At 46.1% G+C, this 23324-nt stretch overlaps 1 protein-coding gene across 3 annotated transcripts; it reads left to right on the plus strand.

The window, feature by feature from the left end:
- Positions 1–5223: 5223 nt before the first annotated feature.
- Positions 5224–18178, plus strand: MPL (MPL proto-oncogene, thrombopoietin receptor; the record flags this gene model as incomplete). Of its 3 annotated transcripts, none has more annotated exons than XM_079778240.1 (12): positions 5224–5302; positions 5449–5581; positions 6108–6286; positions 6769–7058; positions 7465–7627; positions 7876–8002; positions 11751–11932; positions 12096–12238; positions 14924–15083; positions 15278–15374; positions 17311–17398; positions 17604–18178. In XM_079778240.1, the coding sequence occupies 12 exons, from the start codon at positions 5224–5226 to the stop codon at positions 17898–17900; spliced, it is 1938 nt and encodes a 645-aa protein (XP_079634366.1). In that variant the 3' UTR covers positions 17901–18178. The 3 variants fall into 3 exon arrangements, with proteins under 3 accessions (XP_079634366.1, XP_079634367.1, XP_079634368.1); XM_079778241.1 differs by having other exon boundaries at positions 6949–7058; XM_079778242.1 differs by lacking the exons at positions 14924–15083; positions 15278–15374; positions 17604–18178 and having other exon boundaries at positions 17311–17456.
- Between the last annotated feature and the right edge of the window lie 5146 nt (positions 18179–23324).

Here is a 23324-nt window from a genome sequence, read left to right on the forward strand (position 1 = left end):
AGCTTGAATGAGGCAGAGTCTCAGGGCAGAGCAGACAGCATTGGTTTCCCGTCAGCCCTGCCCTAATAGGTCCCTGTGTCTCAGTGTCCCGTGGTAATCACTGCAAGCACCTCTGAGAGAAAGCCGCCCTCGAGTTCTGCCCGCTGCCAGACAGTCCAGTTTCTCCCCGAATGAGTCTGGGTCCCCAGAGTCTCACCCGGAACTAGAGTTCAGTGCAGTCGGGAGCTTTTGTCTCCCTCCCGCTTGAGAAAGCCTGCAGCGTACTCAGTTGCCTGCCCTCTCCGTGCACGCACGCCCCGGTACCTCTGCCTTCCACAGTTCCTCTGAGTCTCAGTGTGCTTTTCTCTTTCCTGACAGTCCAGTTTCACCCCGTATGAGTCTGGGTCCCCAGAGTCTCGCCTGGAACTGGAGTTCAGCGCAGTCGGGACCTTTTGTCTCCCTCCCGCTTGAGAAAGCCAGCAGCGCACTCAGTTGCCAGTCCTCTACGCGCGCGCATGCGTCTTAGTACCTCTGCCTCCTGCAGCTCCTCTGAGTCTCAGTGTGCTTTTCTCTTTCCTTCTAGTGGTAGAATTTCCACTCAGCCAGCCTTCCTGTGGTTCTGGATGATGTCCGTTTTGTCTTTTAGTTGTAGTTTTGAAATTGTTGTGCGAGGCAGCAGTTTAGATATTTACCTATGCCGCCATCTTGGTTTCTCTCGCCTCTTGCTAAATTCTTGATCACTAAGTTGCTCACGTTCCATGGCTGCCATCCTCTCTCAACTCCACAGGTATCAGAAAAAGTATTTCTCCCTGTTCCCAAATCACCATGACTATCATGTATTGTGTATAGGACACTTTTACTGAATGTCTGGGGTATTCATGGGGAAGCTAAGCATTCACAGAAAAGGGTGTAAAGTTAAAACTGAATATTAGGCATCACTGGTGTAAAATTCTCCCCCAACAGTCCTCCTACTGGAATTCTCTCTGGTGAAGCTTCTTCTTCTCAGGTTGCTATCATTTACTAGCCCCCCTCTTTCTAGGGAGTTAGCACAGAACATGCCAAAAGTTCCATCAATTTCATATTCAGCAAATGTACCAGTAGCTCTATAACACCTTCCTATCGAGGTCATGCCCAAAGGCTCATCATGTTGTTTCTGATCACAAGAGAGCTACAGAGGCCTATGAAAGGAATGTGAAATTGCAATTCTCTTTTTTAAATTAGCCTTTTCCTCCGTTACATATAGTTGGGAGATAAGAAAAGACTCTCCAAGAAGTAGTGACTTGGGGGCTGATCTTGAATCAGAAAGAAAGTCCTAGCAGGCTAAGAGATTGGAGAGTTGTGCCTGGGGGCGCAAGGAAATAAGGCTCTGTGGCAGGATGAGGGAGAGACTCCAAGAACTGGGAGATGAAAGGTCAAAGGGCTGTGTTCTAGCACCTCGAGATGAGTCTCGGTCCAAAGGATCATGTGGACCCATGAAAGGATTTTAAGCAGAGAAAGAAAAAAAGCAAATTCAAGCTTCAGAAAAAGGACAGAGTAAGGAGATACCATTTGTTAACTATCGGAGTGGCAGACTTAAAACAGCACTGATAAAGATGTGAGGAATATAGCATGCTCTAACACACTGCTAGAAGAGTAAATGGAACAAGCATTTTGGAGAGAAGTTGGGCAATTTGGGGAAAGTGATGGGGAAATGGAGACTCCAAGTGCCTGGAGCAACCTATCTTGGACTTCCAGACTGGATAAAAACACGGGTGTTGGAAATCTGGGGAAATGGTGGGACAAGGGCAAGGCACAGGTACAGGCTCTGGAGAGCCAATTCTCTTCTCAATCACTATTCAGTGGCATTATGTTAGTAGCTTGAAATGGGCCATAGTTGGGTATTTATACTGCAAAAAGCCGCAAATGCTACAAAACAAGACTTCCTCTCTTCCTGACCCCAGAGAGCAGTTTAACAGCACTCCACTTACTGCCTGAGCCAATCCTCATCCAGCAACCCCTTGAGTTCTTTCAGCAATGGCTGCACTTTGACCTTACATGCCACCAGAAAGCCCAGGCCTGCTGCTCTGGGCTGGACCTTAAGAAGCCTACTGGACTCTAAGTGGTCTCCCTAGGCCTAGTCCAGTTTGTGCTTGATATTCTAAAGAAGTAAAGGACTGGGGAAGGCACCTCTTTCCAGCTGTGTGGGAGCAGAGAAAAATGGGGAAATGACAGGACAGGTAGCTGGACCTCCTTCCATGCAAGAGCAGGAAGCCCTCATCTCAACTCTGACAGTCATAGACAAGCCTCTTGTCTTATGGGCTCTGCACCCTTAACCACTATTATACCACCTCCATGTAGAAGTCACCGGACTTGGTAAAACTTGGATGCTGGAGTGGAGGGAGAATGAAGAGTTGAAGATCACTGTCAGATTTCAGGCTTAAATGCCCAGGTAGGCTATGGTGAGATGTGAGCATAGGAAGAAGAAGAAAAGATCTGAAAGGGTGTGTTGGAGTTAGTAATAGTTCTTTTGGGGACTCGGTGAGTTGAAGTGCCTGTGGAACAACAAATAGAGATGTCTAAGTAACTTGAGAATTTTAAGATCAAGAGAGTGATAAAGACTTGGGAATTACTGCTATATAAATGCAAGTGAAGCTATGAGATCACTTAGGCAATATAAAGGGCAAAGCAAGGATATCTGGGGAACAGCAACATTTAAGAGAATGAGCAAAAAAAGAAAGAAACAGGGTGGGGAGTGGGGAGTGGGGAGTTGTTACGGGGTGGCGAGTAGGAGGAACTAGGAGAATGTGATACATCGTAGAACCCAAAGGAGGAGAAGAATATCAAATGTTGCCGAAAGGTTGAGTATGATAAGGATTAAGATGAGAGACACAATGAGGTTATTGTGGCTGGGCCAGAGTAAAGACAGTGGTAGGAGATGAGATTTAAGTAGGCAGGGACGAGGCCAGGCAGGATTTTGTGTGCCATTAGGAGGTGTCTGGATTTTATTCTAAGTGCAGTAGGATCATTAGAGGAATTTAGCAGGGGAGCAAAGAAATATGATTTGCAGTCTAAACATACCACTATATTACGTGGAGGACATATTGAAGAGGTAGAGTGGAGACAGGAAGCTATTGCAGTAACTCAGACTTAGACTAGGATGGTAGAAGAAGAGGTGGTAAAAAGTGTTCAGATTCAGGATACATTTTTAAAAGATATATGGGTACTAATGAAAAAATAAAAGATATCTGATTGAACTCAAGATAAGAGAAAGATAGAAACCAAAGAGTACTAAGGTTTTGGGTTTGATCAACTGAGTAGATAGTGTTGCCATTTATAGATGTGGATAAGACTGGGAAAAATAAAACAGGTTTAGGCATGGGAACCAGATCAATAGTTTTATTTTGGCTATCTTAAGAATAATATGCCCACTGGACATACAAGTGGAGATGCAATCCAAATCTGGAAGAAAGTTAGACATATTAATTTTGAAATCATCAGTATATATATAGCATCAAAGCCACAGGCCTATATGAAAATTAAAGCTGTATTTTCTCTCTCACTTGACCTGACAGAGGTTGGGTGGCATTGATTGGGGGCTGGGAGAGGCATCCAAAATCATCCCCATTGGGCAAAGATTCCTGTCCAGCTCTTGAACCTGAGAGCTGGACAGGAATCTGGACTAACCTGGCTCAGAGACTTCGTGCAGAGAAATGATGCCAGAGAAACTAACACCTCACAGGAAGGCTGAGGATTTCCATTTCCCTCCTCTTCCTCCCCTCCCCTCTAAGGTGCCATTCCATTCCCTGTGGACTTTACAAATGTTCTATGTTAGGAGCATTAATTTGGGAGGAAGAAAGAAAGGTGATATTAAGGACACTCAAATCTGTAGAGCCAGCAATGGGAGCTCCAGCTCCCTGTGGGAGTTTATGTGGCATATACCCCGCCCCCATCTCCCTCCCCCCCACCCCCACTCCAGCCTGCAAGAGTCAAAGCTCCTGAGAGTTGACACAAAAGCCACCCATAGTTACAGCCCTCCAGGAGAAGGCATGGGCTTCAGCCAAGGGGTCATACCCACTATTCTGCTGCTAATGTGAAGAAGATGAGCATGAGCTGAAGAGCTGAGATCAACCATCCCCTGATTTCAAGTCAACCAGATAAAAATACTAAAGACTAGCCCTGACTGGTTTGGCTCAGTGGATAGAGCATCGGCCTGTGAACTGAAGGGTCCCAGATTCGATTCCGGTCAGGGGCATGGGCACGTCCCCAGTGGGAGGTGTGCAGGAGGCAGCTGATGGATGTTTCTCTCCCACTGATGTTTCTGACTCTCTATCCCTCTCCCTTCCTCTCTGTAAAGAATCAATAAAATATATATTTTTAAAAATACTGAAGACTAGTGCTTCTCTAACTTTAATGTGTATTCGAATCATCTGGGGATTTTGGTAAAATGCAGATTCTATTTTGGCACATCTCGGGTAGGCCCCAGATTCTGCATTTCTAACAAGCTCCCAGGTAATGCTTTTGCTGCTGATCTACGGACCACACTTTGAGCAGCAAAGAATGAGAGGCAACTGTGGAGCTACCCACAATGAAAGGAGCATGACCAGTTCCAGGGAGAATGTGTTCACTCGTGCACAAAGTCGCAGAACCTATTAAAATGGAAATAGCCACCATTTTGTCGTGGCTGTATGGCAGGTGGTCATTTCTTGGCACTACACTTTCCAAGCGCATCACATGGTTGTTAAGCACTTGGGTTCCTGAGCTTTACCTATGAGTAGGCCTGTGATCTGAGGCAAATCTTCAATTTCTCTTCATCTCAGTTTGCTCACCTCTCTAATGGGAGTAATAAGACTATTGTGAGGATTAGCTAAGTCAATAGATATGAAGCACTTAAAACATGGCAGCACAGTAAGTGCTCACTGTTAGTAAATGTTACTATTTTTGTTGATAACGCACCCTCTACAATAGTCAACTTAGACACACATGGACACTTAGTCTCCTTTTGGTACATGGTCAAATTATAACCCCCATCTCCCTCCCACCAAAAAGCCTGTATCCTCTCTTTCAAATCCCTCCTACCCGCTGTCCCCTTCCCCCTCCCCTGGCCCCTCGCCCCAGTGTGGTCTGGATAGGCCCCACAGGGGCAGGGACAGGGACAGGACGTGGGGCTGTATCTGACAGGAACCTGAGGGGCTGGCCCGGGAGGGGATTGGGGCCCGGCTTCCTGAAGGGAGGATGGGCTAAGGCAGGCACACAGTGCCGGAGAAGATGCCCTCCTGGGCCCTCTTGGTGGCCACCTCCTGCCTCCTCCTGGCTCCCCCAAACCTGGCACAAGTCACCAGCCAAGGTGAGGTGTGTGGAGGGTGGATCTCACGTATAGCCAGGAAAAGGGAGCCCTGGGAGGGATGCAAGTTAGGAGGCTCCCACTGGTCCCCTATCTTTCTCAAACATGCCTGGAAGGACCCAGAGCCCAACTCACCAGCTGTTCCTCAGATGCCTCCTTGCTGGCCTTGGATTCAGAGCCTCTGAACTGTTTTTCTCAAACATTTGAGGACCTCACTTGCTTCTGGGATGAGGAAGAGGCAGCACCCAGTGGAACGTACCAGCTGCTGTATGCCTACCCAGGGTATGTGCTGGGCTGTGCCCCACTCCCCTGCACCTGTCCTGTTCCTACCTCAGCTGAGCCCTGCTCCAGTAGCTTTCCCTGCCTTTGGCCCCATAAGACCGTGGTCGGCAAACTGCGGCTCGCGAGCCACATGAGGCTCTTTGGCCCCTTCAGTGTGGCTCTTCCACAAAATACCACAGCCTGGGCGAGTCTATTTTGAAGAAGTGGCGTTAGAAGAAGTTTAAGTTTAAAAAATTTGGCTCTCAAAAATTTCAATCGTTGTACTGTTGATATTTGGCTCTGTTGACTAATGAGTTTGCCGATCACTGCCATAAGAGAATGACTTCAAGTACATGCCTTAAGTAGCCACTTAATGAACTGATGTGCTTTGGATAGATCCAGCTCAAGCCCCTACATAACCCCTCATCCAACCCATCCCAGGCACTGAGAAAAGAAATACAGTAATGGAAATAGAAGTAGGGCTTGAGGCCAGCCTGGGTCCTGAGGGTGGCTGGGTAGGTAGGATGGACTTTTCCTATGCCCACAGGGAGGAGCCCCGTGCCTGCCCCCTGAGTTCCCAGAGTATGTCTCCCTTTGGAACTCGATATGTGTGCCAGTTTCCAGCCCAGGATGAAGTTCGTCTCTTCTTCCCACTGCACCTCTGGGTGAAGAACGTGTTCTTGAACCAGAATCTGACCCAGCGGGTGCTCTTTGTGGATAATGTGGGTAAGGGCCATCCTCCATCACCCTGGCTCCTCTATCTGCTGCCCCCAGGCTAGATCACAGAGTCAGACCAGTTGGTGCTCTTTCAGGACAACATGCATGCCCTCCATTACTAGACCCCCAGAGACACCTCAAGACACCCTATCATTCCTCCCAGCCTTGGCATCAAGACCTAGACTTCATTTCACATCAGAGATACCCTGGTCCTCCCATCATTAACCTATTCATTTACACACTCATTCAACAGTGCCAGGAGCTGTGCTAGGTGACAAGTATACAGAGATCCCTGCTCTTGAGGAGCACTGAGTCTAACTAACTTGGAAAGAGGTCACTGTTCTCATGAGGAAAGGAGAATAGGATACGGAGTCTCCCGGCGCTGCCCTCAAAGAGAGCCAATCCAGCCTCCAGCTCCCCTCTCTATAATCCATAGGCTCAACTGTAGACTGGCATTCAGAGAGTTCTGATGTGCCCTATCTTGCCCTCAGGCCTACCAGCTCCCCCCAATATCATCAAGGCCATGGGCTGGAGCCAACCAGGGGAACTTCAGATCAGCTGGAAGGCCCCAGCTCCTGAAATCAGTGATTTCCTGAGGCATGAACTCCGCTACGGCCCCAAGGATCCCAGGAACTCCACTGGTCCCACAGTCATGCAGTTGCTATCCACAGAAACCTGCTGCCCAGCTCCGTGGAGGCCAAACCCAGCCCCAGCTCTGGACCAGGCTCCATGTGCACAGCCCCAACAGGATGGACCAGAGCAGACCTCCCCAACTAGAGAAGTATTCTGGCCTTCTTCCACTCCACTTCCTATCTCCTACCCTGAATTTTGCCCCAAGAAAGGACAGGCCATACGTTGGGGATACTAGATTGGGTTGGTCCTTGGGGAGTTAGTACAAACTCTGATTGGCCCTCAGGAACTGTGTCTATTTAGGGATCTTCCACTTTGGATCATTCACACCAACAAAGTTGAGAGCTCCGGGCCTCCAAATTAATGGGGACTTTCCTCAAAACCCCTGACCACCACGTGAAACCCACTGACCAGGCCTCCAGTCTGTGTGCATGTCTATCCAGTGAGGAACCGAGCACCTCTCCACAGGCATGCTGTGGGGCTTCAAATATAAGAGATGGAGGCCATCTTGGCTGAGAGGCAGGCCTGGATTCTGAGACTGGGATTCTTCTTTTAAGGCTCCGTCTCTGACCGTGATGAGTGGAAGCTGCCTCATCGCAGGGCTGCAGCCTGGAAATTCCTACCGGCTCCAGCTGCGCAGCCAACCTGATGGGGTCTCCCTCCGTGGCTCTTGGGGACCCTGGTCCCACCCTGCAACTGTGGACCTGCCTGGAGATGCAGGTGAGTCATAAAGGAATGGGGAGATGAAGAGAAAATAAAAAGGTCTTTAGGGAGGCATGGGCTGGACATGGAAGCTCTGATAATCCTGGTCCCTCCTGATGACCTCAAACTTGCTACAGAGAGAACTATGTTCAGGGAGAAAACAAAGAATAGAAGTAAATGTTCCAAGTTATATATGTAAAGATGATCTGGATATCATATAGAGTAGAAGCCTGTGGGCCCTAATGTGACTTCCTTCTCTGATTCAGTGGAAATTGGACTACAATGCTTTACCCTGGACTTGAAGAATGTTACCTGTCAGTGGCAGCAACAGGACCATGCTAGCTCCCAAGGCTTCTTCTATCACAGCAGGCCACGGTGCTGTCCCAGAGACAGGTGAGAGTTGAACTACTGGTTGAGCTTGATGTCATGGGAGAAAGGCAGAATCTTGCCAAAAGAAGGAAGAGGTTGTTCTTGGTCCTCTCACTCCCCTCCCTGTCCCAAAACCAAATGGCCTCCATGCTCTCATCCTCCAATGGGTGTTTTATCTTCTCAACCTCTCTCCATTCCCATTGGGGATGTTTTGGTTTAGTTCAGTTTTAATCATGTCACCTGGACCACTGCAACAGCCTATATTCTCATTCACCTCCAATTCATCCCCCATGCTGCTGACAGAGTGACCTTCGTTAAACTCAGATTTTGCCTGGCCTTCCCTTATTGAAATATGTACTGCAACTTTTCACTATCTATCAAATCCAATCAAAATGTTGCCTTTTCCTCCCTCTCTAAAACCAATAAACATATCTTCAGGTGAGGATAAAATACTTTCTTCTGACAGAATTCCAGTTGGAAAAGGCTGATCTTGACTATACAGGATCCATGAGGGCAAAGTCAGTGTCTGTTTTCACTCACCAATGTATTTTCACCTATCACAGTGCCTGGAACATAGTAGGTGTTCAGTAAAAAATTGTTGAATGAATGAATGAATAATGAAACAAAACACTATTCACAGTTTTAATGTATTTTTCCAGTTTTTCTATACATTTATATATGTCTATACATAATTCTTAATTTTCAGCATAAATTGCACATATCATTAAAAAACGCAACTCATTGTTTTTAATAACTCATAAATTTCCATGTATACAGGTGCCTTGAATTGATTCAAGGGTAACAAAATTGAAGTTATCCTTTCCTCCACCAAAACCTGCTACTCCTCTTATTGTCCTCCATCCTACCATCAGCTCAATTTTTCAGGCCTGAAACATGGCAATTACCCTGGACTTATGCCATTTCTATACCATTAAAGTCCAATCAGAAATACTTATTTCTACCTCTTCAGTATCTCTTGAATCCATCTATTTCCCTTGACCCCCATTGCCACAACCTTATTTTCAGATCCTCATCGCTTTGCACATGGAAACCATAAACAGTGTCCTAATGGATTTCTCTCCTACTCTACCCTCACAAATCCTTACCTACAAAGTGCAGTTAGAAGGATCTTCCTAAAGTATAAAGCCAATTGTGACAATTCCCTGTTTAAAATCTTTTAATGTCTCTGTAGTTACTACATGATTGAGTTCAAGCTCCTTAGAAAGGCCACAGGGCCATCCATGACCTTGGTCTGCCCTCTCACATTTACCACTCACCACCAGGCCCTCTTGTGCTAAAAGCATTCTACACCACTTCGAATTTCCCCCAAAGCATCGTATCTCTTATCTGTGCCCAAGCATGTGCCTCAGATGCCTGTTTGTCCCCTTTGCCTCCTATTTATAGTCCAAGACTCAGTTTAAGCAATGCCTTGTCCAGGAAGTATTCTCTGACCCTCCCATTTTGGGTAAGATCATCCGCTTTGATACTCCCCGACCAGCCTGTGCACAGCACTGAAAAATACCATCTGTTTGTTTTTCTGCCTCTCCCACTGAAATGAGAGCTCCTTGAAGATTACTTCTCTATGTATGTATTCATAAGGCCTAGCACAGTGCCAGGCACACAGTTTCAATAATTTGGTGAATGCATGAGTAAACATAAAATACATAAAATAATAAATAATTTTAGTAATAACTAGCCATTTAGGGGTTATAATCAGGAAGGTGACATGACACAATTCATTTGTTTAATAAACAATTATCAAGCACTGTGCCAAGCACAGAGGATAGAATGACAAATAAAACAGAAAAGGTTCCAACAGTTGGGGGACTTATATTTTAGTGGGAGGAGGAGAGGGAGTGACAAAGAAGAAATAACAAGGTTATAGGACAGAGACTAAGTGGGAGGAGGGGGCGGGGCTGCTAATTTAGACTGAGTGGTCAGAGAAAGTCTCACCAAGGAGGTGACAAATGAGCTAAAATCTAAGCAGCAAGAAGGAATAAGTCACTGAAAATCTAGAGCCAGAGCAATGTAAGGCAAAGTGAAACGCAAAGACAGTGCGTTTGGCATGACTGTAGCAGAGAAAGAAGGCCCCTGTGAATGAAGGGTGGTAAACTGGTATGAGAATTACAGAACAAGAAAATGGTGAGGAAGGGAGGAGCTAAAGCATATAGAGTACTGAAGGCCCTGGTATGTATGGAGTTCGGATTTTATTCCAAGTGGGATGGGGAGCCATTAAAGGATTTTAAGCGAAAGAGTGACATAATATGATTTACATTTTAAAAAGATATGCTTCTTGCTCTAGCTGGTTTGACTCAGTGAATAGAGTGTCAGCCTGCAGACTGAAGGGTTCCAGGCTCGATTCCAGTCAAGGGCACATGCCTGGGTTGTGGGCTCCATCCTTGGGGGTGGGGGGTGGGGGTGGGAGTGTGCAGGAGGCAGCCGATCAATGATTCTCTCTCATCATTGATGTTTCTATCTCTCTCTCCCTCTCCTTTCCTCTCTGACATCAATAAATTATATATTTTTTAAAAAGATAGGCTTCTTGCCCTAACTGGTTTGGCTCAGTGGATAGAGCATCGGCCTGCAGACTGAAGGGTCCCAGGTTTGATTCCGGTCAAGGGCATGTACCTTGGTTTCGGGCACATCCCCAGTAGGGGGTGTGCAGGAGGTGGCTGATTGATGTTTCTCTCTCATCGATATTTCTAACTCTCTGTCCCTCTCCCTTCCTCTCTGTAAAAAATCAATAAAATATGTTAAAAAAATATTATCTAAAAAAAAAAAAAGATAGGCTTCTTTGTGAAATTATAAAGAGGTGAGAGTAGAAGCAGGATCACCAGTTAGACATATGCATTAATCCATGCAAGAGATAATGGTGGTTGCATCTAATATGGCAGTGGTCAAGATAAAAATAAATGGGCAGATATGTGATATATTCTGGTCATTATCAGATCAAAATTTCGGAAGCAAATTCTGGTAGCTGTGTGGAGGACAAATTGAAGGAAGTGGCAAAAATGGAGGTGGAAAAGTCAGTTAGGAGGCTGTTGTAATAACCTAAAAGTAAAATAACATATAGAGGTGACTAAGAACTGCTATATGAGAACAAATTTTTGTTGGTGTTGTTAATCCTCACTGGAAGATATTTTTTCCATTGATTTTAGAGAGTGGTAGGGAGGGGGAGAGAGGAGAGAGAGAGAAACATTGATGTGAGAGAGCCACATCAATTGGTTGCCTTCCACACGTGCCCCAAATGGTTATGAGAAACCTGCATCCCAGGTATGTGCCCTTAACTGGAATTGAACCTGCAACCCTTCTGTTCTCAGGCTGACACTAACCACTGAGCCCACCATCCAGGGCTGAAAACAGATTTAAAACATAAAATATTTTTCTGCAGAATGATGACGGTTTTAACCTTTGAAACAATCCTGTGAAATAGGTAATATTAACCCATTTTACAAATGAGGAAATTGGGACAGAGATAAACCGAATAATCTGCCCAGTTATACACCAACAAGCCAAGACCTGAACTCCATACAGCCCATGCTATTTTCATGTATCATCTAGCTCCTTTCTTAAGAGGAAGAGGCCGGGGGCACCAAAGCAAACATCAGAAAACGAAACATTACGGCATGAAGACAGAGCAAGCCCTGGAGGCCCATGCAAGAGAGGAGTTAGATTATAAGCCATGCAGGGTATAGCTCCTGTGCGATGGAGAATATCAGGATTAGTCTCTGAGGCAGGCCTAATTCAATGATTCTATGTGGCTGATTCTTAGAGACCCCATCTGGGAGAAGTGTGAAGAGGAGGAGAAAAATCCAGGATTACAGCCCTCCCAGGTCTCCCGCTGCCACTTCAAGTCACGAAATGACAGTGTTATTCACATCCTTGTGGAGGTGACCACAGCCCAGGGTGCTTTTCACAGCTTCCTGGGCTCCCCTTTCTGGATCCACCAGGCTGGTAAGAACTTCCTTCCTTTCTGCTCCCACATAGCCCCTCCCCCAACTGCATCGGACCCTGTGCCCAGAATCACCAACTCTTGACACTTCTGACCCATGGCCCCGGTGGCATGATGTCCCATGCACAGAAGGGCTTAGGCCAGTCCCTGATGACATCCCTGTAGTGCGCATCTCCACTCCAAACTTGCGCTGGAGGGAGGTCTCCAGCGGGCAACTGGAATTGAAATGGCAGCACCCATCATCCTGGGCAGCCCAAGAGATCTGCTATCAGCTCCGATACACAGGAGAAGGCCATCAGGACTGGAAGGTAAGACCAAGGAACAGATGCCCACAGACCTCACCATACAGGGTATTCCTGAGTTTCATCATGCCTGTTATCAGGGGTGAGGGCATCCGTGTGTCCATGTCTAGGCTTGCATATCTGTGTTTATATGATTCAACTGGTATCTTAACTTCTCTTTGGCATCTGATACTGCTGACTACTCCCATTTATTATTTTCTCTTCCCTTTGCTGCTGGGATACCTGTCTCTCCTGATTCTCATGCTATCTCTCGGACCAAACGTTCTCATTCTCCATTCCTGGCTCTTCCTTTTCCATCCTTCCTTGATATGTTGTGCTTCCTATAGGCCCATCCTAGACTCTTTTCTAGATAAACGTAGTATACGCTTTCCTTAAGTGACTGCTTCAACTCCATGGTTTTAACAACCTTATATTAACCACCCCAGACTTACCATATGGGAATAAACTTCTACCACAGGCAAATTACTTAAACATCTGAAGTCCCACTTTTCTTATTGGTGAAATTAGAATAAATATATCTACCTTCCAGAGTTACAGGAAAGATTAATTATATAAATGTCTAGCACACTGTCTGGCAGATAGAAGGTATTCATATACATTAGTTAAATCTTAGTTTCTTTCTCTACTTTTATTCTTATTTACCACCTACACAGTATATACAACTTCTTACCAGATAGATCTACCTAAAGCCAACAGAGGCATTTCAGACTCATACAGTAGTCCCCCCTTATCTGTGGGAGATACATTCAAAGACCCCTAGTAGAGGACTGAATCCATGGACAGGACCGAAGCGTGTATATATATATGTTTTTTCCTATAAGTACATACATACACTTTATGGTTTCTCTTTGGCATATCCAAATTACCAGCATCACTACACTTGCACTTTGGGGCTATTAAGTAAAATAAGGGTTACTTGAACACAAGCATTGCAATACCCTGACAGCTACATAGGGACTATCAGGCAGGACAAAGGGATGATTCGCCTCTTGGGTGAGATGGAGCAGGATGGTGTGAGCTCTCATCATGCTACTCAGAATGGCAGGCATTTAAAAACTTACAAATTAGCCCCAGCCAGTTTGGCTCAGCGGATAGAGCTTCGCCTTTGGACCAAAGGGCCCGGGGTTCGATTACAGTCGAGGGCACGTACCTTGGTTGCAGGCTCCTCCCCGGCCCGGGCCCTGGTTAGGGTTCGTGCAGGAGGCAACCAATCGATGTGTTTCTCTCACATCGCTGTTTCTCTGTCTTTCCCTCTCTCTCCCACTCTCCCTAAAAACCAATAGAAAAATATCCTCAGGTGAGCATTAACAACAACAAATAAAAATATATAAAATAGCCTGAGGGAAGCCACTACAGTTAGGTACATTTAAAAAAATAAAAGAAAAACTTACAAAGTATTTATTTCTGTAATTATTTCATTTAATATTTTTAGAACATGATTGACTAGGTAACTGAAACCATGCAGAGTGAGACCATGAATAAGGAGAGACTACTATATATCCAAAACTTAACTCATCTACAGTAAAGCACACAAATATTTTTTAAGTATGCGGTTGATTAATTTATACATGTGTATACACCCATGTAACCATTATCCAGACCACAACATGTTATTTCTAGCACCCCGGAAGTCCCTCATACCCCTACAGTCACACACCTCCCTTCCAAGGTAACCACTATTCCAACATTACTATTGATAAGTTTGACTATTGTTGAACTTGATAAAATGGAACCATACAGTATTTCTTCCTCAAACTTATTTCTCCCCTGTACCCTGTCTCTGACAATGGCACCACCAGTTACCCAACCTGGAATCCTCCTTGATTCTTCTTCCTTTTGCCTTATCTCTTCCCCCTAATTATTAACAAGTTGAATGTATTGTACTAACAGTCCTCCAATCCCTCCTACCACTGCCTTAGCCTCATCTTTGACTGTCCAGCCTGCCTACTGAACTACTCTGTAGTCCCCAATCAAGCAACTCAGGCAGTACTAAATGCTCCTTTGTGCTCCTGGTGCCTTACTTATATCATTATTATAGCACCAATTACTCGTAATTATTTACTTGTTTGCCTGTCTTCCTTAGTAGACATGCAAGGGACCATGTTTCATTTGCCTTCTTCCCCAGTGCTAGCCTAATACTTGGCATATCACAAGCAGTTCATAAAAGCTTGCTAGATGATTAAGTTATAAAGTTTCCCTGCTTGTGCACAGGATACTTGTACCCTCTGCTTGGAATCTGTCCTTGCAACCCCAACACTAGCATAATTCTGGCATCCTCTGCTGAATGCGTGACTTGCAAAGGGTCCTTAGTATTTGAATGTCTGGGATTTCATTGTTTCTGACAGGTCATGTGTCCCAGTCAGTGTGCGTGCACCAGGGTCTCTGTCAGGGGTATCGTATGTATTTGTGTCGGGATGAGGAGTGCCCCACGCAGATGAGGTCTGTGTGCCAGGGTGCGCTTCTCTCGAGGTGGGCTTGCCTCGGGCATAGTGAGGCCGCAGGAAGGGGGAGATGTTCTGTCTTTAAGTTTCCGCAGGGATGCGTGTTTCCTGTCAGTGATGCATTTTGAAGGGATCCCCTGGGTTTCAAAATGGTAGGGTTTTGGACCAACAAATGCCGATCTCTTAAGGACCGGATGCCCGCCCATCCGCACCTGAAGCGTAACCGCCTTCTCGCTTCTCCTCTGCGCAGGTGCTGGAGCCGCCTCTCGGGGCCCAGGGAGAGACCTTGGAGCTGCGCCCGCGCTCCAGCTACCGGTTACAGCTGCGCGCCAGGCTCCACGGCCCCACCTACCAAGGCCCCTGGAGCGCCTGGTCCGCCCCAGTGAGGGTAGAGACCGCCTCGGAGACGGGTGAGGGCCCCGCCAGGGCACAGGCGGTCTGCGGCTGCGCAATTGGAGGGGCGCCCGCACTGCGCACGCACGGCGCCTGAGTCGACGAGGGGCGGGGCCAGGGCGGAGTTGGTCGGGCCAGGGGGCGGGGCTCCGGCCAGGGGGCGGGGCTCCGGCCAGGGGAGGCGGAGGTCTGACTTTTTTCATCCCTGTAGCCTGGATTTCTCTGGTGACCGCTCTGCTCCTGGTGCTGGGCCTCAGCACTCTCCTGGGCCTGCTGCTGCTGAGGTGGCAGTTTCCGGCGCACTACAGGTACCGCCCCGTCAGGCCGGAGACGGGCCGTGGTCAGGGCGGGGACGGAGGCCTCGAAATAAGCATTCCAAGCTCTTTGACACCCACTTTCTGGACAACTGCAAGTCCACACCTGTGGCTTCAGCCGCTTCCTGCAGGTCTCCCCTGAGAGTCGCACTGCTTCCTAACACTCTTAACATGCCCACTGCACTGGACACCTCAAACTGCCCCACCTCCTGACTCCTCATCTCAGGAACAAAGCTACTGTCCACCTGTCACCCGAGCCAAAACACTTAGGTGCCTCCCTCCTCCTTATCTAGTCTGATCTGGTCTGGTCATTCCACCTCCTAAGCCTCGCTCAAACAATGGCTCCTTTTCTCTAGCCCTACATACTCTACCTGACTCACTGAAACAGAGCCTCTTCTCCCTCCAATTTGTCTCACCCAACCGTTCTTTCTAAAATGCACACATGAATTTATCATGTACCTCTTTAAAACTCTGTATAGCTCCCCAGGATAGAGTTCAGATGCTAGAATGACAAGCAAAGCTCCGCCAGATCTGGCCCCTGCCAGCATTTCCATCTTCTTCCACCCTGTTCATCAGTCTTGCCAAACTGTTGATGATTTCCTCCACAAGTCAAGTGGTTTTATTTCTCATTGCCTTTGCACATAATGTACCCTCTATCCGGAATATCCTCCATGGATGACTAATACCCATTTATCTTTAAATAACTTTCTTCACCAACTCCTGGGAAACCTTTCCTAGCCCTCCCCTATTTGCTACTCTCTTTGTACAGTGTATGCCAAATAGCACACCCTTAAATAAATGTTATTAATAAATGACTTATTTATGTGGGAAGACTAAGGTTAAAGAGAAATGTCATTGGAAGTTATAAACAGAAAAAATAGAATTCATACCACCTCAGTCTTTCAATTGGTAACATCTTTTGCTTCTTGAAGACTCAGCTCAGAAAGCAAGTCCTCAAGACAGCTTCTTTTGATGGTCCTAAGCTATCATCTCTCTTTGAACATGCCTGTCTTTGAACTTTTAATATGGAGGTGGGAATGTAGCCTCTATGCAGGTAGCCAGATGCAACAGAAAGTGGGGAAAGGAGGAGGTGGTGCTGCTGAACCAGACATACTCAGCTCCTTTTCCTCAGTTTACCAGGTAACTCACTCCTTCTCCCCTGGAGAGATATGAGTGAGGTTCACAGAAGAGGCCTGAAATGTTGTTCAGCTAAAGTCCCTCCATGTGGAAATATGAACCTAAAGAATTGGAAGTTCCCCAACATACCTTAACCCATACTCTTCCCAGATAGATCACCTTCCCCAGTAACTTACTAATAAGCCCCACTGGCTCTCTGCATTCATTCATTAAGCTAATTACCTGAGCACCTATTATGGGCCACACACTGTTCTGCACACTGGAAATACAGAAGTGAGCAAATACACAAACTCTTTGCTCTCATGGAGCTTACATTCTTCTAATGGGGTGAGACAAAAACAGATACAATAACAATAAATAAATAACAAGTCAAGTGTTATAAAGAAAAATAAAGCAGAGCAGAAGATAAAGTAATGGGGAAGAGAGGTGGTACTGTTTTAGACAGGGTAGTCAGGGAAGACCTCTTTGTCAGGATGGCATTTGAACAGAGACCTAAATGAAGCGAGGGAATAAATTGAGTGTTCCAGACAGAGCAAAAAGGAAGTGCAAAGGCCCTGAAGCAAAATGTTTGAGGACACTCTGTACTACTCCTTTTTTGAATCTCCCCACCACTAACTTCCCTCCCCCACCTGAGGTTTCCTTTGTACCTATGCTCTTACTTTTATTACCTTGACTACACTCTTACCTCTCCAAGCTTTACTCGCCCACCTCAGAGCCTCCCCCACTGCCCCATTGTTCTCCTCCCTCCCATCTCACTCCCGTGACTCAGTCTCCTTTTTACCTTCTCTCCCAGGAGCCTGAGGCATGCCCTGTGGCCCTCACTTCCAGACCTACACCGGGTCCTAGGCCAGTACCTTAGGGACACTGCAGCCCTGAGTCCGGTGAGTGCACTCCCCGCCCTACTACCCACCACAAGTCCTAGAAGGAGCTGGATCCTTGCACACACAACAACTTTTCCAAGGCCATTGCCTACCAGTGTTCCATCGCCCTGGGCCTACCCCAAGCCAAACCCTCCTTCCTACACAATCTGGGTCTTCTCGCACAGGACCTGCTAATCCAGCTCCCCTTTCCTCTCATCTCTCCCAGCCCAAAGCTGCAGTCTCAGATGTCTATGAAGAAGTGGAACCCAGTCTCCTTGAAATTCTACCTAAGTCCTCAGAGAAGACTCCCTTGCCCCTGTGTTCCTCCCAGACCCAGATGGACTACCGAGGATTGCAGCCCTCTTGCCTGGGGACCATGCCCCTCTGCATTTCCAGTGTGCACCTGCCCACGGCTGAGTCGGGATCCTACTGCACCACTCACATTGCCAACCATTCCTACTTACCACTGACCTGTTGGCAGGCTCCTCGCTCCCAGTACCCTGGACAGATCCAAACCCTCTAGACCTTTCTTCCCACCCTCTCTACCTACCCCACCCCACCCCCACAACATACACACCTCAGACCTCACTTCCACCCTCTTTGTTGACCCTTGTAGCTGGGTTTCACAACACTGATCTTGCAGTACTGCTGATGACATAAATCCAGGAGCCTCTTTCCTCAGGCAAGGCTCATTTATTTGATTAAGCTCTAATTTCCACCTTTCTCTCACCCCTTTAATGCCACACTTCCCCACTTCTCATCTGCGTTTTGGACTACTTCAATTAGTTCTTCTACTACAAATTTGCTAATGAAACTTCCCAGGCAAAGTTCATCTCAAACTTTATAATTGCAAGATCCAGTAGGATCTTGTTAACCCTCCATTTATCTCATCTCTCTGTGGCATTTGTCACAGTGACTACTTGTTTCTCCTTTACATTCTCTCCTACCTTGGCTTCTATGACATCACGGTCTCTCCTGGTTTTGCTCCTCCAGTAGTTAAGAGCACAAACTCTGGAGTCAGCACTGAGTTCAATTCCTGTCATCCCACTTACTAGCTGTGGCCAAATAAAGTCTTTGAGGTTTCTCATCTATAAAACAGGGGTAATGGAACCCTACAGAGTTGTGAAGAGGATTAAGTGAGATAATCTAAGCACAGTGCCTAGGATATAGTGTTTAATATATCTGAATGGTCATAATTATTCTTTCTTGTTCTCTTATCCTGGCATCTCTTCTACTCCTTAATTATAGCAGTCTCTCAAGAGTCCATTCTTTTTATTTCTTTTTTGTTTTAGTTAATCCTCACCCAAGGATATTTTTTTATTGATCTTTTAGAGAGAATGGAGAGGGAAAGACAGAGAAAAACACATCGATTGGTTGCCTCCTGCAAATGCCCCAACCAGGGAGGAGCCAGGGAGGAGCCTGCAACCAAGGTTCGTGCCCTTGACCAGAATCAAACCCGGGACCCTTTGGTCCACAGGCTGATGCTCTATCCACTGGGCCAAACTGGCTAGGGCTCAAGAGTCCATTCTAACAGTCTCCAATTCCATCCATTTTCATTGCCTTTACTCTATGCTGACCAAAGTTCTTGTTTCCAGCCCAGATTTCTACTACAGCACCTGTGATGCCTATGCAAGCAACTATTTGCATGTCTGTCTCCTGCTACTACCATATTGAGCTCCTTGAGGGCAAAGGCTCTGATTTGTCTTCCTCGACCACCACAACCCCCACCCCCCCACCCCACCCCCAGTGCTTGGTGCATGGGAGTAAGCCTTCAATAAATGTTTTCTAAATGAATTAAATCTTTCTGGACACCATCATCTTAACCCCATGCCAACCATCCTCATCCTCTAATCCAGTGGTCGGCAAACTGCGGCTCTCGAGCCACATGCGGCTCACGAGCCGCGGTTTGCTGACCACTGCTCTAAGCCATTCATACACAGCAGTAAAATGTGCTTCAGCCATTTTGGCTAGAGATGATTCTCCTGATTCATTCAAATTCTCAAACAAGGGTGTTTTTTGTTTCTTTGTTTGTTTTTCTGGCTCCAAACATGCCCACTGTATCAATCAGGGTCTTGGCAGAAATAGATGGCACACTCAAACGGGGTATCTTGATGAGAGTTTAATAAAGTGAATATTTATAAAGATGAGGCAGGATTTATTAAAATCATCAAGGAACAGTGCAATATCCCAGGACTAACAACAACTGGAAGCTGGTTCCACCTCTAGGCATCAAAGGATAAGGGGAGAGAGTGGTTACCAGACCTGGGAGAGTAGCTGTGAAAGAGGGCTGCGTGGCTGTCCCTTTAGATTGAGAGATACAGCCAACCTGTGGAGACATGGCAGGGAGGGAGCCAGGGGAATAAATAGCTCAAGGTCACTCTTCCCCCACCCTCTGATCTCTGTATTGGTTTGCTCGGGTTGCTCTAACAAAGTTGGTGGCTTAAACAACAAAAAATGACCGTCTCACAGTTCTGGAGGCTAGGAGTTCAAGGTGTCAGCAGGGTTGGGTCCTTCTGAGGCTGTGAGACACAATCTCCCCTAGCTTCTGGTGGTTTCCTGGCAGTCTTTGGCGGGCCTTGACTTGGTAGAAACGTCACCCTTATCTCTGTCTTCATTTTCACATGGCATTCTCCCTGTGTGTGTCTGTGTCTAAATTTCCCCATTTTATAAGGACACCTGACATACTGGATTAGGGCCCTCCCAAATGACCTCATCTTAACTAATTACATCTGCAATGACCCCATTTCCAAATAAGGTCACACTCTGAAGTACTGGGACTTAGGAATTCAACATATGAATTTGGGGGACACAATTCAACCCATAATATCCTCCCATTGGTGGAACCCAAACAGAAACTAGAGCCCAAGGAAATCCATTGACACAGGCCATATGAATCATCCTCATAGGGCACAGGGCAGGGTGGAGAAGGATGAAGAGTGGGCCTGGATGGGACAAATGGATGACATCCAGTATACTAATTTTCCATCATCCCTTCCCCTAGTCATATTCAAGGCTCCGACTTTATTCCTAGGGACTCAAGACAGGGATGAGACCCAAACCACTGAACCTCTCACCTTTACACCCACTCAGCCATCATGTCCTAATCACTTTTACTTCTTAAATTCCATTTCCTCTATCTCCACTGAACTACATACAGCCGTTTAACTAATATCTTTGCCTCTTTTATAAAATATATTTTTATTTATTTCAGAGAGGAAGGGAGAGGGAGGGAGAGAGGTAGAAACATCAATGATGAAAGAGAATCATTGATTGGCTGCCTCCTGCATGCCCCCCACTGGGGATCGAGCCCACAACCTGTGCAAGTGCCCTGATTGGGAATTGAATTGTGACCTCCTGGTTCATAGGTCAATGCTCAACCACTGAGCCACACGGTAGTCCCTCTTTAGATCTCTCCAGTTTCAACCTGTATGTTGCCTCCAGATTGATCTTCCTATTAATCTCACTCCTTACCTTTGACTCTTCAGAACCTGATTTCTTTCTCTTCCACTATTTGCTAATGTGAGGATTAAAAATGTTAACACAATGCCAAGCATATAATGAATACTCAGTGTTTATTGAGCTATTTTTATTATCCCAACTAAGTTGTTCCACCCCCTGAATATCAGCTATATTTTATTCCTTCCATATCCTCTGCTTCCCTAGATTCAAATCCTTCAGGTGTGAGTTCCCCCATCTAACCAGCTCCTCAGCCTCTAATTATCCATCTCAAAGCCTTGTTCTCCTTGCCTCTAGCCTAAGAGGAAGTGATGTTTCTCTCCTAGACTGAAAAAGCTCCCTGTGTTTTCTATCCCATTTCTTCCTGGGGAAGGTACCCAGTTTCCTTGTTCTGTCAGCTGGCCTTTGCCTGGCCCCTTTCACCTCCCCTGACTCTTGCCTTCACCTTCAAAAAGACATAGGCCTCGCCCTAGTCAGTTTGGCTCAGTGAATAATGCATCAGCCTGTGGACTGAAGGGTCTTGGGTTCAATTCAGGTCAAGGGCATGTACTTCTATTGCAGGCTTGATCCTCGGCCCTGGTTGGGGCATGTGTGGGAGGCAACCAATCGATGTGTCTCTCTCACATCTATGTTTCTTTCTTTCTCTGTGTCCCTTCCCTCTCTTCCATTCTCTCTAAAAATCAATGGAAAAAATATCCTTGGGTGAGGATTAACAACAACAAAAAAGACATATGACTCTTGGTGCTGTTATTCCCTCAAACTCCCATTGCACTGCCCCCTTTCCACTCCCAGATTTCTCACACAAGTAGGCCGTGCTTGCTGCCTTCATATTCTCCCCACCCTTCTTTCTGCAACCTTTCCAATTGGAACCTGAGCACCCACTCTCCTGATCCCACTCTCTCCAAGGTCACCGATGGTTTGTTTCTCAAGAGCGATATCTGACCTCTTCTGTCATCATTCTGCTTAACTATTTTGCATCATATTAGAATTCTTCCCATTTCAAGGTCCATGTCAGTGTAATGTGGCTTCTTTCATTCCTTTATTTTAAAATGTATGAATTCCTTGAGGTTGTACCCTTATTTACCCTATCCTTATTCTCTGCAGTTAACCCTACTCCAGAAGCTGCAAACTGCTAGCCATGTCCCGCCCTCAGATATGTTTAGTTTGGCCCTTCCCTACACAGAAAACTCTCACTGATAAAACAGATCAAGTCCAAACTCAGCTTAACATTTAAGGCCCTGACCAGCCTGATTCTAGACTTCATTTCCTATGTAAATGGGGACTCCTCATTTAAAACCCCAGGACATCCAACTCCTTGTTTTCCAAGGTAATTGGAAATAGAGAACATAAACACTTCAAAATCAAAGATAACAATATTAAATTTGGGCTAAGAGCACCAGATTTTTCTCTGTCATCATCAAAGTTCATTCTACTACTTATTTTTGTTTGTTTGTTTGTTTGTTTTGTTAATTCTCACCAGAGGATATTTTTTTCATTGATTTTTAGAGTGAGTGGAAGGGAGGGAGGGAGTGGAGGTAAGAGAGAGAGAGAGAGAGAGAGAGAGAGAGAGAGAGAGAGAGAGAAACATCCATATGAGAGAGACACATTGGTTGAATGCCTCCCACATGCACCCCAACCACCCATGGTCAGGATCGAATTTGAACCTGCAACCCAGGTGTGCCCTTGACCGAGACCCTTCAGTGCTAAGGCAGATGCTCTAACCACTGAGAAACACTGGCCAGGGCACTCCATTACTTATTATTATTGGCTGTGTGCCTTTGGGCAAGTTTCTAGCCTTTTTCAGACCCAGTTTCTTTTTCTATAAAAGGAGCAAGATTATGTCTTATAGGAATAAGGATTAAACTCAATAATGTATGCAAGCCCTTTAAACACAATAGTTAGCAGGTGGTCCATAAATGGTACCTATTATTATTTGTATTATTGCTGTTTCACCTCTAAGCACATTCACACAATTCAATTCAAGTCATAATTAGAGCACTGGATTAAATGGGTTTTGAACCTGGATTTCCACCAATTTGTGTGAACCCTGGCACATCCCTTCCCTGTCACAATGTCTCCCGCAGGGCAAGTCCAACCTTACCTTCCAGATAGGCAGGTCTGAATCCTGATTCTTTTTCTTGACTATAAGGAATTCACCCCTTTCAGCTTCATTTCCCCTGATTGTAAAACAGCAAACAAAACAATTTTAAAAACAAACACATAGACTACTTCTTTCCTAGCAGTGTTCCTGTTGTAGGCGGCAGGAATAGCACCAGGTGTATGACCAGTGGGGTCAGATCAAATCTGGGTTCAGCAACCTCGGTACTTGGGTTCTGGCTAGGAAAGGATTAACTGAAAGAGAACATTTATTGGGTAAATTACAGAAGTAGAAAAGTAATTCCTAGAAGAAATGGGCTTAAGAAACAAGTTATAGATGTAAAGGAAGGGTCCTTGGAGCTTGGGAGTGAGGAAGCTAATGGTAAGGTGCCAG

The sequence above is a fragment of the Cnephaeus nilssonii genome, assembly GCF_951640355.1.
Source record: "Cnephaeus nilssonii genome assembly, chromosome: 7".
Classification (NCBI taxonomy): Eukaryota; Metazoa; Chordata; class Mammalia; order Chiroptera; family Vespertilionidae; genus Cnephaeus; species Cnephaeus nilssonii.